Here is a 19453-nt window from a genome sequence, read left to right on the forward strand (position 1 = left end):
ACAGCAGGTCTGGAGCCTCACCCTGAGAGCATGCCAAGTCCGGGACTGACCGCTGGCTCTGGACCACGTTAATGCAAGCCATAATTAGATTGGCTTTCTTATGACATTTCCATTTTGCTGACTATAGTTGAATCATACTTTCATGCCCCTTATCTCCCATTCTGTGTCGTGTTTTTATTTTATCTTCTGCATGTATAGCACCTTACATTTGTCTTCATCTTTCAATTTGTTGTCAGTAGCACAGTTTTTAATTCACCAAGACTTTTTGAATTTTAATGCTATCATCCAAAGACTTTACAACTCATTCTAGTTTTGTTATCTCTATACTTGATCAGTATGCTTTCTATTCCTGAATCCAAATCATTAATAAAATTGCTAAACAGGACTCAACCCAGACCACATCTCCATTTGAGACCTGCCATTTTGATGCTGATCCATAAGGCGTTTTTTACTGGACAGGGCCTATGGACCGATCCATAAAACTGGCTCTAGCTTTGCCCACCAGGTTCCTTTAAAGACACCTTAAAAAAAAGAAAAAAAAAAGGCCTTTCTTTTTTCTTCAAGTAGCTATCTATCCATATAACAGTAGTCACCTCTAGGCTGCATTTCACCAATTTCCTTATGAAAATGACATGCAGGAGTGTGTCAAAAGTCTTAATTAAGTCCAAGCATGTTATGGTCATTGTGTTTTCTTTATCTATCAAATTGGTAGTCCTGCCCCTCCCCCTGCCCGCACCTGTCTCTGCCCCCCCAAAAAGCAAAAGTAATAAAGTTTTTATTCTGACATGATTTGGTTTTAACAAATCCATGTTAACTACTAATAAACACTCCCATGCTTCAGATGTTTCCAAATTAACTGTTTTATAATTCGCTCTTGTATGTCAATACCTTTTTATGATAGTTGCTGTTTTCCACCTTTATATCAATCATCAGTTATATAATCGACTATACCTATTTGCCTGAATTTTGAATTGGGAATCTTCTTTGACACATTTACTATAGTCCTGTCTATTAAATGTTGGCACCAGTTTTGAATCTGTTCTTTGTTCATACTAACCAAGCTTTTGTTATCCCATTTTCAATCTAGTTTCTATATTTAATATCTTATTTAAATGATAAAATTGATACACAGTTTATAGTGTAACCAAGAGGTCACTCACGTCTTACACATATTTATAGGATAACAGGCAGGTTTTGTTACTATATATCAATATTGAATGAAAAAGGAAAATGCATCATATGTCTTTCATTTAAAAAGCGTACTGTCAACCTGAAGTCTAGCCATTAAAGAAAAAACATAAAGAAGAACTCAAAATAAGACACTACACCCAAGTTTCCTGTTAAATTTAGGGTTCTTCTCTTTCGTGATTTTACATTTTTATTTTCTTTTTAAACCATATCCTTGTTGATTGATAGACTAGGCAAATAACAGGCATAGCAAAGACTGTAGTTGTGCGCACTGCTCAGGAGAGTGAAAACTTCTGAAGTAAGTGAAGCCCTATGTGACATACATTTATATCTGCAGAAAAACACCTTTTAGGATTTTGATCTAGCAAACTTTATAGGTGAAATACTGAAATTGTGTATAGGTAATCTGTATATGACACAAAATAGATAAAATTTTAAATATAGAAATTCTCCCTTTTTAATTTCTCTGTTGTGGTAATCTTGGGAATTATTTGAACAATTTCAAACAAAAAAAAAACCCCTAGATTTTTAAATGAACTCCTCTTTAAAACTATGCCGTTGAAATCACAGATAAGTTTCAGGAAATAAAGGAACCGGAGTTCCAAGAACAATGATAATTCAGGTTTGTTGTACTGAATTTTGCACTTAACCCCCCATAACACTATCAATATGTTCCAATGTGAAAGCATTTATCCACATGCTAAATGTTATGAACTCTGGGTAGTTTCATCAAGGTCCATAAAACTGACCCCTTAGTATAATGGTAGGTTTGTTGGCAATTCTGTAGATCCAGGGCTGTAATTTATGCATTATAACTGGGATTTAGTTTCTGTTGTATTCTTAACTCGTGCACTTGGCAATTGTATTGTTTCATTCATATTTATTTTGTTTGTTTGTTATGGTTTTATTGCATTTAGTTTCCTGGTTAAGAAAAAAAAAACAGGTTAACATGAATGGTCTGGATGTTTGGCTTTTGATATTCACAACAGTTGAATGATATAGTAGTGAAGTGGGATTTCATCTTTGTTATTGCTGAAGCTTTTCCTATTTCAGTTGTTTGAGTTTTGATTTATTTTAGCAAACACTGAAGTGTTATTTACAGTTGTGTGTGTAACAATTTTCAAATTCCAATTATTTAGAAAAAAGTATATTTAGAATATAGCTGTACCATAGAAAAGCTTGTTTTTGTTATTCTTTTATAGTACAAAAAACCTTGAAGGAGTATTTCTTAAAAAGAAGTTAGAAACAAAGGAAATCATATTTTTACCTAAAGACAAATCAGCCACAAATGATTGGCAAGCTTAATAATAGTAGTTATAGTACACACCTCTTATAAAATAGCATGTAAACATATCTGTATAGATGTTGTATAAATGAGTGATAGGAAAAAAAAGCCTGATAGAATGGTGGAAGGGTTTCATCAGCCTGAGGACAAGATGGCTATATTGTTTGCAGATACACAGAGAATATCTATATGAACACATTAAGATTTGGCTGTTTATTAGAAAATCATGCTTCATAGGACAAATTTTAGCACTGAAATAAAGCAGTTTCTTTATTTTGTGCTTATAGAATATAGCCTTAAAATGGAAAAAAGAAAAAAAAAGTTTAATGCTGTAGTTATTTGCACACTGTGATCTTAAATTCCTGTGAGAAAAGAATAGAATTTAAATTGCAACAGAAATTGAGATGCTTTCCCCCCTACCATTTCCAGCCTATATGGCAAAGGTCTCTGTGGAATACTAGAACAAGCTTTCCAAATATCTTTGTATATACCAGATTTGTTGAGTCTAAATACTGTATGATAACAGCTGCAAAATGGGCCCTGGTATTCAGCAACTATAGACTGATAAACATCTGTGACCACAATACTTCCATTAGTAAGACTTACTATCTTTCTACAGTCATGCCAGAATTTCATTATACTGCAGAGACAGACTGACTGAATAAGTATAGATAACTAGTAGCTTATAAGAGTTCCATTAACAATAGCTATACACATGTCAAGGAAAATAAGGTATAACTATCTTCAAAGACCTTTCCTGTTTTCTATGAGATATTCAGTAGCTATTGAATCCAAATCATTATGTTTTTATATGTTTTATAAGGGTTCTTTATCTACCAGAGCCTTTTATCATTGGTTCCAGTCCTACAGTACAGTAATATTTATTTCCATTTCAGGTGCACAATATATGATTGCCATTCTGTGGTAGTCTTCACTGGTGCCAATGAAAAGCTAATTGTGAATAGAGGATTTTTTTTTTAAAACAGAGGCTGGAAATATTTACATTTACTCCTATTAATTTAGCAGACTAATGATTCTTCCATTAATATCTTTTTAAAGTATACTTGTATAACCTTAATGGTAAAAAAATGAGTTTTGCATTTGAATCCTGATTATAGTTTATTTTACACTAAATGTCCTAATTAAAAATATCCCAGGCCTAGAAGTATTGTACTGATAGTTTGGTCTATATATATTTTTTGTTGTTGTCTTTGTTTTTACAACATGGAAACCATTCTACTTGATGTACCAAGAAGTGAGACTTGGAATTTGTCTTGAGAGGCTTATATTCTCAGTTTTGATGAGCTAAAAAGGAGAGAGGATCAACAGAGGACACAAGGCTGAGGAAATCACTCTTAATTTTTTGCTGTTGTAGTAAGAACCTACCAAGAATGGATGCCTCACTGGCTAGGGACAGATGTTTCTCACAAACTGGCTTAAATGACCAGAAACTGGTTTAAACCTGTAACAGAACAGAAGTTCAGTCAGTGCACATAAACCAGTTTCAAAATGGCTGAAACTGGTTTAAGATAAATCTGGTTAAATGTAGTATAAGACTTAACTGATTTGGGTCGAACCGGTTTATGAACCTTGTGTCCCAGACCTCTTCCTGTTTCAGGTTAAAACAGAGTCTCCCAGCATCCCAGCAAGTTCTGCAGCCCTGAGCTGGGCTGGGCTGTCTGATTCAGAAAGCAGGGCTGGCTCTGCCCCTCTGCTCCCTAGCTGGAACAGTGAAGGCTGGCAGCACCCCTTTCCCTGCTCAAACATACTGCCAGACGCAACTGGACTACAAATCCCAGAGGCACCTAGAAGCAGAAAGAGGAAGTGATGAGCAATGCTGCAGAGTCCTGCTGATGTGATTCTGGACTACAAATCCCAGAGACCTTAGGGGCAGGAGGAAGAGGAAACAAACACACAGCCCACACTGGACGTGCCAGAGAGTTGTGCTCTAGTGCCCCCCAGCTTCTGATCTGAGCCACTGCAGGCATGTGGCTGCATTCCTGAATGTCTGTTCACTGCTGTTTCAATTTAATCTCTGCAGATTAGACTAACCTGCAAAGACTAAATCAATTCAGCCTCCGGCTTTTTGATTGTTGGTACTTAGCCATTGAGTCTGCTAAGATGCAGAATAACAGTCAGCTCCAGCAATGGTTAGCTTACAGCCTAAATAGATAAATTAGTATCAAATGGCAGGGAGGGATAGCACTCAGAAACACAGTGAAAAAATGATGGCAGCAAATATTATGTTAGTTCATCAATTTTACAGCTGTATCAATTTTGTTGGATGGAGCTATGGCTAAATTAAAAGCAAGCTGAATGAAGAGGAAACACTGAAGTGAAAAGGACAGAGGAAGGTGGGAAAAGAAAGGGATATATAAAAGCAGGAGTGAATTTGAGGTGAAAAGGTTATTGTGGAATGGGAGAAGAAGGGTTGGAGTAAATAATGAATCATTAAAGGCAGAGAAAGTCCAGTCAAACCAGCAGAAACTTATCTGATGTCTAAGGTTCCTGCTTTGGTTGCTTCGAAAGGTGCTCCTATTGCTTTCATTAGTTTGGATTGTGGTTATACATTCCTTGATGCTTCCACAATAGTTTCTTTCTTTCTTTTCTTTCCTTCCTCGTTCTTACAGACCTTTTTTAAGAACAGAGCATGTTTCTGGATATTGAAGTCTTGGTAGAGAGAAGCAGAGGTGGGGGAGAGGGCAGAGACAAGATAGAAACAAAAAGATGAGCACATGTGGCCTGGTGAAGTAAAATCAGTGGGTGGCTAATGACATGAATGAAGAAGATAATAGAGGAACTGAATAATTATAGTGGTAATAGTAAAAGTTGAAGAATCTAATTGAAATTAAAGAAAACCTCTTGTTTTTTGTCAGAAACAAATGATAGTGTAGTTTTCAGTCAATAAATCCAGATTCTGGAATTTTTATTAATATGAGGCTGTTAAGCAACTAACAGCCTCAGTAGAATGAAAATATAGGTGAAAATCAGTAATGCTGTCCTTCTCTAGCTTCATATTTCATTTGCTTGCACCATTATTTTTTGTTTGTTTCTCCCCTCCCCACGCACCAAATTATCTTTGTTTCTGGGGGTTTTTTTCCAGTTAAAGGTAGACTAACTATTCTTCAGAAACATTTAAAGCTATGGGTTTTCACTCCAGAACTTCAATGACTTACTGAACCTACTACCACAGCAGAGGAAGAATGATAGGACTGTAGGATTGGTAGGGCCCTTGATGTTCTTCTTATCCAAGCCCCTTCACAAATGCAGAATTTGTGACTTATAATAAATTCTGTCCTTCGCCCTCCAATGAAGGAGTTTTCACAGCTTCCCAAGGAAGCTCGTTCTACTGTCCTACTGATTTTTACAGTTAGGAAAATGATTTTTTTTTTAATTGTTCTGAATCTGCTTAACTGCAGATTTCTTTTATGTCCTGCCCTCTAGGGGAAGAGAGAAAAATGCTTTCTTATGGCAATTTTTAAAATATTTTAAAATATTTTATCTTATATACCCTTGATGTTCCTTACCATCTTAAACATGCTTATTAGTTCTTTCACTTTCTTTTTGTTTCTTAGTTCTTTCATTGTCTACATCCAGTTATGTCCGTTACTTAATTTTCCTCTCATTTTTTATCACTTTTTTTGTAAAATCATTATTTTTCTTGAGGGAAGCCAAAGATAGTTATGATCTTTGTGCTGCTGTATGACTAGACAGACTGAATAGGTGAACTAACTGAGATCAGGAATGTCTTCATGCTTTCAAAGCGCAGCCCTACTACTTGCCCTAGGAAAGCCCAGCTGCTTGCCCCAGCTCCAGGGCTGTGCTTTTTCCTAACCCCCTTCACTTTTAGCCCACTGAATCCCTCACTCTGGAACAGACAACCCCCCATCCCCCAGCGACCCACCAAACCCCACTGAAGACCCACTAGCTCCCTTCAGTCCCACCCACCTCTCTCATCACTTCCAGTTACTTGGATCAGGTTCCCAACACAGCTCCCAGCACTAGCGAAAGATTGCAAACACTACTCCTGATCTACAGTCATGTTGCTTAAAATAATCTGATCTGAGGTAGTTCACCCAAGTATTTTACTTGGATATTTTCCAGTTCTGGCGTCTTGTTTCTGTTTGCATGAACAGTAACAGTAATGATGGAAACAACAGTAATCATGGAAAAAATTCTTTTCAATTCTATTCTGAAAAGAATTTTTCCATGATTCTTGTTACTGTTCATGGAAACAGGAACAAGATGGCAGACTTGGAAAAGATCTAAGTTAACAGTTGAATGTTCTGTTTAACATTTGATCTGCTTGTTTTCCTCAGCGATATGTCTTTAGAAAGGCTTTAAATGATTGCAACTTTGAAAAAACTACAGACCTTGATCTCCCCGCTACCTAACCAGGGGACTTTTTACATGCTTCCTAAAATCCACAAACAAGGGAACCCTGGCAGACCTATCATATCCAACCATGGGACCCTAACTGAGGAAATATCAGGTTTTGTTGAATCCATCCTAAAACCGCTTGTCACCCACAGAGCAAGTTTTGTCCAAGACACTACAGACTTGCTACAGAAACTTAAAAACATAGACCACCTTCCCAGCAACACCCTCATAGCCACCATGGACGTTACCAGCCTATATACCAACATCCCACACCAGGATGGCATCCATGCCTGCCTTACATATCTACAGGAACAAGATTACAACCCAGAATACAGACCCAAAGATATTACTGAACTTATACACTTCATCCTCACACACAACAATTTCACTTTTAATAATCAACACTTCCTCTAGATGATGGGAACAGCTATGGGCACTAAAATGGCCCCACAGTATGCCAACCTTTTTATGAGCCACCTGGAAGAAGACTTCCTCAAGAACTGCACCATCAAACCCTTACTATACCAAAGATACATCGATGACATCTTCATCATTTGGAGTGAGGACCTGCAATCTCTGATTGAGTTCCACCAGAAATTCAACAGTCACCATCCCTCCATCCGACTTTCTTTAGAATACTCCAGCACCAACATTCCCTTTTTAGACACAATGATCAGTATCCAGAAAGGTAAAATACAGACCACAGTATACAAGAAACCCACAGACCAACACACATATCTGCACAGAACCAGTAATCACCCGAAACACACCAAAAAAGCTGTGATATACAGCCAAGCCCTCAGATACCACCGCATCTGTACTAAAGAGAGCACCCAGGATTGCCACCTCACCAATCTTAAAAAGGCTTTCACCCAGCAAGGACACTCCTCCAGCAAGGTAGATCGCACGTTTGAAAGCCACCTGGATACCACGTGAAGAACTGCTGCAGTACAGAAGAAAAACACCCACAAATCGCACACGCTGGTTATGACGTATCACCCATCCCTTGAACCTGTATGGAAAATCTTCAAAAAATTGCAACCCATATTAGAAAAAGACCCTATTCTTAAAAAGATCTTCCCAGAGCCACCCATCCTAGCCTTCAGACAAGCACCGAACCTCACCAACCTCATCACCAGAAGCAAACTTCCTCAAGCCCAGAACACACCAAAAGGATCCAGACCGTGCCAGGACAAGAAATGCAAAACCTGCCAACACATCTCCACCACCCCCACAATTACTACACCCCACAACAGAGCCATCAGCATCCCAGGATCTTACAGCTGCACCTCCAGAAATGTAATATACCTCATCCAATGCACCAAATGCCCTGATGGAAGATATGTAGGAGAGACCAGACAACAACTGCGCACCAGAATGAATGCACACCGGAAATCCATCAAAGACAGAAACACTCAATTACCGGTGGGGGCACATTTCTCACAGGAGGGCCACTCTCCCTCCAATCTCTCAGTCCTGATCCTCAAGGGAAACTTACACAACACTTCCCAGAGACGAGCCTATGAGCTCCATTTCATCAACCTGCTGGATACTAGAGATCAGGGACTAAACATAGACATTGGATTTTTGATACATTATAATCTGCCTGGCAACTGACTCCGCAGCCCAGCCCAGCCCCTGGCTTCTTTACTTTTCATTCCATCCAGGAAGAGCACACACCAACTGCTGCAGCTTCCTTAGCCTGACGAAGGGTTTTTGAACCCGAAAGCTTGCTTAATAACTATTCTCCAGCCATTCGGGTTGGTCTAATAAAAGATATCAAATTCACCCAAGGAACCTTGTCTGCCTATATCCTTAGACCAACACGGCTACAACCTAAACCCCTGCAACTTTGAAGGGATTCTCAGATAGGCCAATTGTTAGAAGCACATATCAGGCTTCCTATGAGGCACTATGGTAGTACAAGCTGTATCAAGTTAGTGTGAAAATGTCACCAGGCTGACTACCAGGATCTCAGATCATTCGTGAAGATTCATGTCTGCCTCTCCATAGTTGTGCCATAACTGGTTCCAACTGTGGCTGCTTCAAACTGGGGAACTTCTTCTGTTTCAAAACATGCGACAGCAACCAATTGTAGGATTTTCAACCAGCAGCAAAGGTATACAGCTCTACATGATCTCTTAGACGTTTGTGTAAGATATTGACTCTGTTTGTTTGTGTTTCTAGGCAGAATGATTTCTGACTTAAGCTCTCTAATATGGCATGTTGTCATATTTCAGACAGGCTGATGGGAAGAAAGAGGATTTTTTGTTTGTTCATGGAACTGTGTAAAACAACACTCCAGAGATTTTGGTGACTGAATAAAAGAAGCTTTTTTGGATTAAAGGAACATTGAAGCATACTTTGCAACAGAAGAGGGAAATCTGGTTAGGATTTGCTTGTTTTATATTTTTTCAAGAAATTCTTTCTTCACCTTGGATCATAATTTTTTCTTTTTTTATTTTAATAGCTCTTTCTACAACTATGTTTTTAACAGTGCAGTATTAGGTGTCTAAGAGTATCAGTAAGAAATACATTGGTGTGGACTTCAGAAACATTTCCATGCATCATTTCTACTGGACTGTTTATGGATGTCAAAGCTTTTGTCCAATACTGAGACACCAAAGGACATTTGCTTTTTGTTACCAAATTAATTCTACAATAATATAGGTTGGTACAAAGCCTTCGGAATTTTAAAAGATGACATAAGAGCTATTACCTTTGATATGATCACCAATCACTGCTGCTGTTTAATGAAGATCACAATTAAACTACATTTTATTAAAGGAATCAGTTAAATGGTATGGAGAGAAAACAGTCAAATATAAAGTATATTTCTAATCAAATTGAATACTCAATTGTCCTCATTATATCATATTGTAATTTTGCCACATTTTACTCTAACTATCAGCACCAGTCCTTGAAATAGTTGGCATTTATAGCACAGATAATGCCACTGCCTTTAGGCATAGCCTAAGGCTCAGGGCATTTTTAGCAAATGAAGTGCTAATAGAATCCATTTTCATAAATACAAACAGAATTAAAGTTACCTTTCCCAGAAATTAACTCTCTGGAACTATTCGGCAGATTATATATCTATATAAAATATTAGTATTAATTTCCTTAGAATGCAAATTTGACTTTATTTCACATTTGTATGCTCAAGTACAAAATCCTTCAGGTTCATCCCTATGTCAGTCATTACATGCAGATACTTTCAGTAATATATAAGTAGCTCTTAGAAAGAATTTACAAAAATAGGTATGTAAAATGTATCCAAGGGAGTTCACAGATAGCTTCATGTTTGCTAAACATATTCCCAAAGCAATGTCGCCTGCATTTGGATAAGTATAATGTTACAAGGGATGTAAGAACATAATGGGGTCTCAAATCATTAATAACATAGTTTAATTTTTAAAGCTTGTAAGAATGATGGATCCCCTACACAGGTCCGTGTACAGCATTGCGGTAGAAAGCTTTTCTCATTCTATTTTCTACCAGTGAAACTGACTGTGGGAATTAACTTGGTCTCCTATCTGGGTATTTTTCCTTTTTGGTTGGTATGCTTATTTCTCTGACTAGTGGGTGTGTGTGGCCTGCTCAACTCCTGTTTGTAAAATAGAGATTAGTTAGGTGAATTTGTGTTAGTAGATGTAGCAGAAAGCAAGGTTGAGATTGAAGAGAGAACTTTGTTAAGAGAATTACATGGTATTCACCAGGTAATGTGGTTATTGGAAGAGAAAGGAGAGATTGAATGTAGTGGCGAAGATAGGCATCATAACATAAGGAAAGATGTAGAGAAAACATGGGTTAAAGGAAATTACGAGAAACAGAGACAAGGTAAAATAATTCAGAAAAAGAGAAATCTTGATCTATTTTTAGGAAAGAGAAGAATAAGTGGAAGGGAAAGAAGGCAGTATAAAGCTGGAGAGATGCAGTAAGTCACATTTTGATAATAAAATGTATTATATTCTGGATGAGGCCTAATATTCAGAGACTGGGAACCTTCACCTCCCATTAATTTAAACCAGATGTCTCAGCATCTCTTAAGAAGACATTGATTGAAAATAAGCTAAGCTACATACAGTATAAACTGCACCCATGGTTTGTTGTTTAAATTGACAAACATATGGCTCTATAGTTAGTCTTCTGGTAATTAATTAGATGGTGACCAAAACAAAATAAAATTAGAACCATTGTATCACTCCTAATTTTTCTTTTCATCTGAGTTTTTGCAGGTTATCTGGTTATCTGTAAACTATGATGTATTAGGACAACATTCCTGAAGATGATTTCCTGTGGCTACTTCATTCATACCTGGACAAAAAATGGTTGTGTTGAAGTGCTACTGACCTCTCAATACAGAGTAAAAATAAAGTTGGAAAAGCCCAACTTTATCTCAGCCCTAAATCCCAGAGGGTAATGATTGGTTCATCGCATGAGTGAAATTTTCAATTATTCCAAATGGATAGACAGCCATGTAGATTCAACATACTGAATTTGGTACACTATGGCTGTCATGGCTGCCTTGAAATTTAGAGCTGTCTCCCTCAAACAGCAGTCTCCCCACATATGTACAAACTTTGCTTATGAGCCAGGTCTTACTGCAACTGATGCTACTGGGAGTTTGACACTAACTTTGAGAGCAAAATAACTTCTTATATGGGATTAGAAAACTGGCATTTCTATCTACCCTGTCCTGGGGATGGTATGTGCAACCCCCCCCCCCCCCCCCCCAAAAACCAAAAAAACCATTTTTCACGTATACCAAAATACTGGAATAAGAACAGTAAAAGTTGGTAAATCAACTTGACACCCTCCTACCCTGCCCCAAGTCTTAATGAATCCATGTATGGGGGTGGAAGTAGGGGTCAGACTCCGTGACTTCCTTCCCTTGTTTTTTTTCCCCTCCTTTAGGATAAAGTGATCTGGCTCACAGCATTGTTACTAGACATTGCTGGTTTGGGGTTATTTCAGCAAAATCTACTTCTTTTACTACGTTAAGGATTCCAAAAGTAGAAACAATCATACCAAAAATAGAAGCGATATAGCTAGCAGTGAGAAAATATTGTTAAGAACATGACGATATTTCACAAATAAAATAAATATTTAAGGTCTTTGACATTTTTTTTCAGTTTGTAGTGCTTTCCTGATTGAAAAGGCACCATGATATTATTAGATAAAGAAGAAATGATGTGTCCTTTTGAAAAGCTGAATGATCTGCATAGCTGTCAGTTAGAGTGTTATCATATTGTCATAAATCTGGACATTTGACATTGCAGTAATAATCAATATTATCAGCAAATCACAATCCCATTACCATACTTTCCTCAGGGAGGGTTATAACAATTTATCAATGCGTTGTCATTGTTTGGAAGTCAAAATGAACACTTGATGGACAAACTGATCCTAATACCCTTATGGTTTTAATTTTTAAAAAAGAACTGTCTAAATATGGTATCATGTTTTTGCCTGTTTAAAGACCATTTTTGTTTCTTGATTATTTCTGTGGAGTATTAATTATAGATTAGTTGATAATAAATTTGTGACTAACACAGACTATAATCATTACCAATACATTTATTTTTATGGACAATACATATGGTCATGTTACTCCCCCTTTGTCATCCATGCTCAAAATCTATCTTTGCACATTAGAGTTGGGCATATGCTTCAGTTGGGCCATATGCTTAAAATATTTTGTTACAGTTAACAGCAGTATCTATATTTGATACCTTAATTTAAGGTTGTGGAAATCTAGCAAAATCATACCCCTGTGCACAAAAAGGAGTTTTGCACAAATACCAGAACAATGGAATAAAAACTGTGCAAGTTCATTAATTACTTTGACTTTAAGGATGGAAAGTTATAAAGCAACATAAAATCATATGAACTGATGGACATTTACTGTAGTTAAATGATCACTCAGAATTAATGTTTATTTGATTACAGTTCTGTCGGGATTTCACTGACATGGGAAATATTTTCCCTGTGCATAGCACATACCCGGCATTAATAGCATGAAACTGGTAAACAGAGACAATGATGACCGAAACCAGTAGTGTAACTATGAAGTGGGGAGCAGAGGGAGAGGGGTGAGGGACGCTGATTTAGAGGGGGCTCTGGAACAGCTCCCCTTCTGTGTCTTTGCCACAGCAGGAGCAGCCCTGTACTTTTGGCCATAGGAAGCAGGTGTGGTGATACAGCAGCAGTAGCAGTCTGGGTCTTGGAGTCTTCCCTAATCCCCTCCCCTGTCCCAACATACCCTCTTGATACCCAACCTGCACTTGATACCCAACCTCTCTCCAGGGCACAAGAGGGTTTTGCCCACGGCCCAAAACTTGTTAGTGACACCTCCGACTGAAACATACATACTGCCTTTACAGCATAAACACAAAAGAAGAGTGAAATAAAACATTTGGCAAAATGTCATACATTTTATTTTTTTCTTTCAGTCCTCTAATGGGAAGAGTTAGAGAATTCAAACTCTGAATAGGTTCATAGCAATTGTCAGTGACATTGCACAAGATAGATCCAGAGATCTTATACATAGCACCTGTGCTCAGTAGTGCTCTAACACACTCCTTTGTCTTTGCTGATGATTTTTATGCCACCTGAAAAATATTTGCTCTTGTCTCATGCCCTGTCATGCTGTTTTTAGTTTTATAAAATCCATTTAAAGCACCTACTAACACTGTTTGTAATAAAAGGTGGGCTCAAGGGAAGTAAACTTTAAATTGTCACAGCCAGTCAGGAATGATTAAAAATGTCTCTTTAAGGTTTAATTCATTTGCTAATAAAGCTGATTTTATTAAGTGATTTCAGGAGAATTCACTTAGTCAACTGAATCATCAGTCAGATTGAAGTGTCACTATGAAAATCCATTGATTTTTCAGAAATGTCACGTTGTTCAAGAAAAGGGTCAAGGGAGTTAAGAGAGAGACAGGGGAGGGAATTTGCTATGAATCCAGCATAAAAAAGTCCCTCTACACAACATGTTATTGGCCCCCTTAGTATTGTCTGGATTAACATGCACATAACCTCTTACAGAGTTTGAACGCAATATGGAAAGCACCCTGCTTCTTTTCTGTCAAGGACTGCAACACAAACAAAGTCAGCAAGGCAGCTGGAGCCATTTAATCAAATCTGTGTCTCATCTAACCTTTTGCCAGAGGTGCCATATGAAGAGCTGAATTGTGAAGAAAAAGAGAGGACAAAATCCTATTTAAACAATTTCTTTTTGAAGTCTGCAGAAATGCTATTATTTTTATCACAACACTGATGGCATTATCTACAAAGCATGAATGTTAAAATTACTATACTTGTCAATGAGGGTGGGATTATTATGTATTGTGTGAGAAAACAGCAATTTTATCAGATTTGATGCAGTGCTATCTTTATTCATTTTAATACTGAGTCTATTTAATTTAATGCAGATGCCTAAAATCTGCACCTTCTGATTGAAAACAAAACCATTTGAACTATTTTCTCACATAATACAATATTCTATAATATGGCTATTCAAACTCCTTTCATCAGATACAGCATATGCTGTTAAAGTAGGAATTCCTGTTATAAAAGTCTGAAATAGGTGCTGTAATGTCCAATGCAATAGAAGTGAAATAGGGAATTTTCATTCAATAAATTTGTGTGGAAAACCAATTAGATTATTATAATTCTCTCCCCTCCCTATTTGTGTCTCAGCCTAGAGTGAAATATTTATTATTCATGTTCTTTTTACATATTGTCCATTGAAACAAATACATTTACCTTAACAGTAGTAGTTTTAATCAGATAATTGTAGATATGTTATACAGAGCCTGACTTTTTTTAAGTAATTTATGTTAAATCACTTATCTCCATAAAGACCTGAAATAATCTGCTAGCATAATTGAATTAATAGGTTTTTCCAGAGAATTGCATATTATGATATGAACAGTTATTCTTTAGCTGATTAAAGTAGTTGCTTCTCCTTCCCCTACAAGTGGCAATCCTGGACTGACTTTTCTTGGTGAAAAGGTGCATTTGAGGCTGTGTTAAGTGTGTCTAACATTCTGAAATTGAACCATCTTTTTGTTGTATAAATATCAATATTGGAAGATGATTTTCCCCAGGTATTCCAGCAATTTATGAAGATGCTGAGTAATGTTTAAAAAATGGAAGGTTAGAAAGAAGAGGAGAAAGAGAACCCAAGTGAAAGAGATGGTGAATTAACCTACTGCTAGGGCTTCTCAGCCATCATGGTCCACTATGAGCATTCCTAGGTTAAAAAGGTGTAGGCAAGATTGTTGTAGTGAAGATGGAATAACACTATCCTACATAAGTGACTTTTTTAAATGGAAGCAGGGTCGTATGTCAACTGTTTTGGCTCTTCTAAGAGCTGTTTATGAATTGATATTTTGTCAGTGCTTGAACTGGAGAGTGAGGAGGTGCAGGATGAGAAGATTAAGAAGAGGGAGAATCAGAAATAGGGGCTGCTAAGAAGGGAGGTAAAAAAGGGGGACTTAGAAAGAAGCTGTAAATGAAGGGAAGGAACAGAGCAAGGAAAAGAAGGATGAAAAAAGTCAAAAAAATACGACTAGCAAATGGGAATGACTATAAAAGAGGAATGAGAATAGACAAAAGGAGTGGATAAGAGTAGAAACAAATGATCAGTGAGAAAAGAAACAGACTGTCTTGTAGCTTTGATAATAACAAAACGCAGTACCTCTAGTCCTAAAATCAAAGATGGTAGTGTAGCAAGAAACCCTCTTGTCTCCCCCACTCCCCCCTCAAATGTGAAGATCCTCCATATGGCAGAAGCCCTTCTTTTAGTATTTGGCCCCTTTTGAGGATGCTTTCTCTTTTCTACCTTTTCTTCTGTCCTCTCTCTCTTCTTTTTATCATATTATTATTTTTATATAAGGTGTATTTGTAGTGAAAATAGAGCTTGTAGATGCTTTTACAAATGTACTTTAAGTTTAAAAGTAAGTTGTACCATGTAACAATATTAGCAAGAGCAGGAATCTCTGGATGGAGCAGGTCCCTGAATGAATCATGGTTGATTGTGTAACACAGTAGCTAGTCTGGATAAGTATGTTAATGAGCGGCAATTAACACCTACAAAATCCGAGACCAAGGAGAAGAAAGTATCAGTAAAGATCCAGGAATGCCCGGAAACTTCATTGTTAAAGGTATGGAAGCCCCATTTGAACTAATCAATGCTGGAAACAGTCCCTCAGGGCTAAAATACTCCCTGATCAACCTCTTCCAGAGCTCTATTCATCACTTCAGTGAATCAATCAAAATTCATCAACAGACTCCTGAGACTGCATGTACGTGCGGACGTGACCCCTGGGGCTGACAGCTACCATCCAGCAGCTACCAAGAGGGACATCCCTCAAGGTCAATGACCCCTGGATTGGGTAAGCCTGAGAACTGGGGAGTTGCCAAAGTCTGCCAGAGAGGGATAAAAGACAGTGAAGAATGACCCGCAACGGTGTCCTCTTTGACCTGGCCAGCACCCTGCCTGTCCAGCTAGAAGGACCAGCTGGCAACCCCCTTCTGCAGCAACATCACACTGAAAGAAGCCTCAACTGGCCATCGACAGTGAACTCCAGTGCTTGGGGATAGGTATAGCTTAACACCAGTGCTTAGTGTTCAGAGCTAGCTACTGTGAGTCTGTGTGTGTGCATGAATGTGTGTGTGTTCGAGGGGATCAGCACCAAGGTTTATGGTCTGACTTTTGCATCTGTCCAATAAACTAGAATTTTATGATGATCCTGTGAATTGGTGCTTTGTAGCCACCAGTAGAACAGAAGTTCACATAGTCTTTGTGTTATGGTTGTTAGAGGTTTATTCACTTGTCTCATATAACTCAGCAATGGGTTTGGCTAGCATCAGGTTAGGCCCTAATATCTATTCTTAGATTAAATACAGAGAATCAAAAAAGCCCAATGCTGAATTGATTCAATCTTCGTAGGCTAGTCTAAACTGCATGGATAGAATTAAGAAGCAAGTGAACAGACACTCATTTCTGGTTCTGGAAATGCAGCCACATGCCTGTGGTGGATCAGGCCAGAAGCTGGGGAGGGTGGCACTAAAGCATATCTTCCCTTCCCTTCAGTCAAAAGGATGGAGGGAAGCTGGGAGAGAAGCCTTCTGAGGCCTTTACTTCCTCCGTGCTTGGGTTGGACGGGTGGCCAGGCCCCGGCTTGCCTGCTGAGTATGATAGGAGGGGTTTAAACTCCCACCCTGGCCTGCAAAGACCCCAGCCAGGGTCTGCCTGGTGGGGGAAGTGAGCAGCCCCTGCCAGTCTTTTCCACTGTTCCCCACTCAAGTGAGGAGTGGGGGCAGGGGACTTGGCCAGACCCTGGCCCAGGCTGGTACAGGGAGGGGGCAAGAGGGGGTTTAAGCCACCTCTCCAGCGCACAGTGTAACCCAGAAGGGGTCTGCCTGGTGGGGGCAAAGCAGCCCCTGACAGGTTTTTCACTGCTCTCTGGTCAAGCAGAGTCCATGGCCAGACTCTGGGCTGGGTTGGCACAATGAAACAGAGGGAGGAGGGGGATTTAAACCCCCTCCCCTGCCTGCATGGGACCCCAGCTCAGGTCTGCCTAGTGGGGGCAGAGCAGGCCCTGACAGGCTTTTCCCTTCTCACTGCTTGAGGGAGAAGAGGGAAGGCATGGCCAGACCCCAGGCTGAGCTGGCACACTGAGGTAGAGGGGAAGAAAAGGAGGGGGTTTTAAATCCCGCCCCTGATTCACATGGAACCCTAGCTGCTGTTTGCCTGTTGGGGACTGCTCTGCCCCTATCGGGCAGACCCCAGCTGTGGTCCCATGTGGGCAGGGGAGGGTGTTTAAGTCAGTCTCCCCTCCTGTCCCCTTTGCCTCAGCATACTGACCTGAGCCGGTATCAGGACACAACTCCTTCCCTCCCCCTCCCTCCCTTGAGCAGGGGAAAAGCATGTCCTGTTACTTTTAAACAGGTCCAGCTGCTCTGCCCCCTTCAGGCAGACCCCTGCTGGGTACCATGCAGGTGGGAGAGGGGGTTTAAACCCCACTCCCTCCCCTCTGCCTCATTCTGCTGGCCTGGCTCAGGGTCTGGCCATACCTCCTACCCCCTCCACTTCAGCAGAGAGCCGGGGAAAAGCTTATTGGGGGCTTCTCCCTGCTCCCCCCCCCCCCCAAGCAGAGCCCTGGTGGGTTTATGAGCAGGCAGGGGAGGGGCTTAAACCTCCCCTCCCTTCCCATATGCCTCAAAGTGCTAACCTTGCCTGGGTTCTGGCCACATCCCCCTACTCTCTGCTTGAGTGGAGAACAGGGCGAAAAGCTTATCAGGGGCTGTTTCACCCCCTGCCAGGCAGACCCCAGCTGGGGTCCAGAGCCAGGTTTCCCTGCCTCCCCACCCTCCTACCCGCCCTCTTCTCACCTAGCCAGAGCAGTGATAGTGTTTTGGCTAGGGAGCAGAGGTGCAAGGTCAACCATGCTGTGTTGGGGCAGACAGTACAGCCTAGGCCTGCAAAGCATCCTGGGATGCTGGGGGACTGTAAGTTAACTTGAACTTGTAGGGGATCTGGGACAGAAGTTCCATAAACCAGTTTGACCTAAATCAGTTCGGTCTGATACTATATCCAACCAGGTTTTATCTTAAATCGGTTTCAACAACTTTGAAAACGGTTTAAGTGCACAGATCTTTTATTCTGTTACAGCTTTGAACTGGTTTCTGATCACTTAAACTGGTTTATGTGCAACTTCTGTCCCTAGCCTTAAGACTGTTGGTGCAATAACAACACTACGTTTTTAGCATGTAAGAATTTCCTGAGAAAATATGTACAGAGAATGCTTTCTTACTAGAAAATGGAAGCACTTTGAAAATTATCATTTGTAAACTACTAACTCAGAAAGCACTCCTGATACTATTATCAAAATTATTTTAGATTTTTTTTCCCTGTTGAAACCTGTTTGATCCCAGCTAGTATGTAGCATATCACCAATAATTAAGGTTGAGAGAAGGGGTGGGAGATATTTAGTTTTCTTCAGTAGAATACTCCAATCTGGTAGATGATCTTTGTTTAGCAAGTATAAAACTGAAATGATGAATAAGCAATATTCCATCATATGCCACTTTCGCTTAGAGTTAAAGAAAACAAAAATAGGTTCAAGAATCCAGTTAGAATGATCTAAAGTATTTCCTTCTAGTACAAAATATTCTTGAGAGGGAAATGAGGAGACAGATGTTTAATTCTTGATTACTGTGTATCTAATTAACTAATCATCTCTTGCTTTTTAATCATCTGAAACTTGGAGCTCAGAACATAAAAGGAATAATATAGATATTTTTTACTTTGAAGATTAACTTACACACTGTATTAATCTCATTTTATTATTTTATTTATTTATTTTATTTATAAAGTTAATCTCATTTTTATTATTTTATTTTCTAATTTAAGCATGGAGTTATAAGGACATTGTTTCAAAACTGGGAAGTGTAGTTCTCCTACCTTGTACCATAAGAACTTCTTGTACCAGTAAAATCCCATGTTTAGGCCTGATTTAATACTTATTCAACTCAGTGGAAAATCTCCCATTTGTCTTCATTGAATTGAGTCCTTGACACATGCTA

The 19453-nt window shown here is 39.1% G+C and overlaps 1 protein-coding gene across 10 annotated transcripts in view; it reads left to right on the top strand.

Moving 5' to 3' along the window:
• Positions 1-19453, top strand: part of TAFA5 (TAFA chemokine like family member 5) — a 655021-nt gene that overhangs the window by 403969 nt on the left and 231599 nt on the right. Inside the window, exon 3 of one of the 10 annotated variants that reach the window (XM_019487415.2) lies at positions 13904-16612. The exons of the other annotated variants lie outside the window; for them this stretch is intronic. Within the exon in view, the coding sequence (XP_019342960.1) occupies positions 13904-14046 (143 nt within the window). The 3' untranslated portion in view covers positions 14047-16612. Of the gene's footprint in view, positions 1-13903; positions 16613-19453 lie in introns of those variants that run through there. 10 annotated transcript variants of the gene reach the window in all.

The sequence above is a fragment of the Alligator mississippiensis genome, chromosome 4 (assembly GCF_030867095.1).
Source record: "Alligator mississippiensis isolate rAllMis1 chromosome 4, rAllMis1, whole genome shotgun sequence".
In the NCBI taxonomy this organism is placed as follows: domain Eukaryota; kingdom Metazoa; phylum Chordata; order Crocodylia; family Alligatoridae; genus Alligator; species Alligator mississippiensis.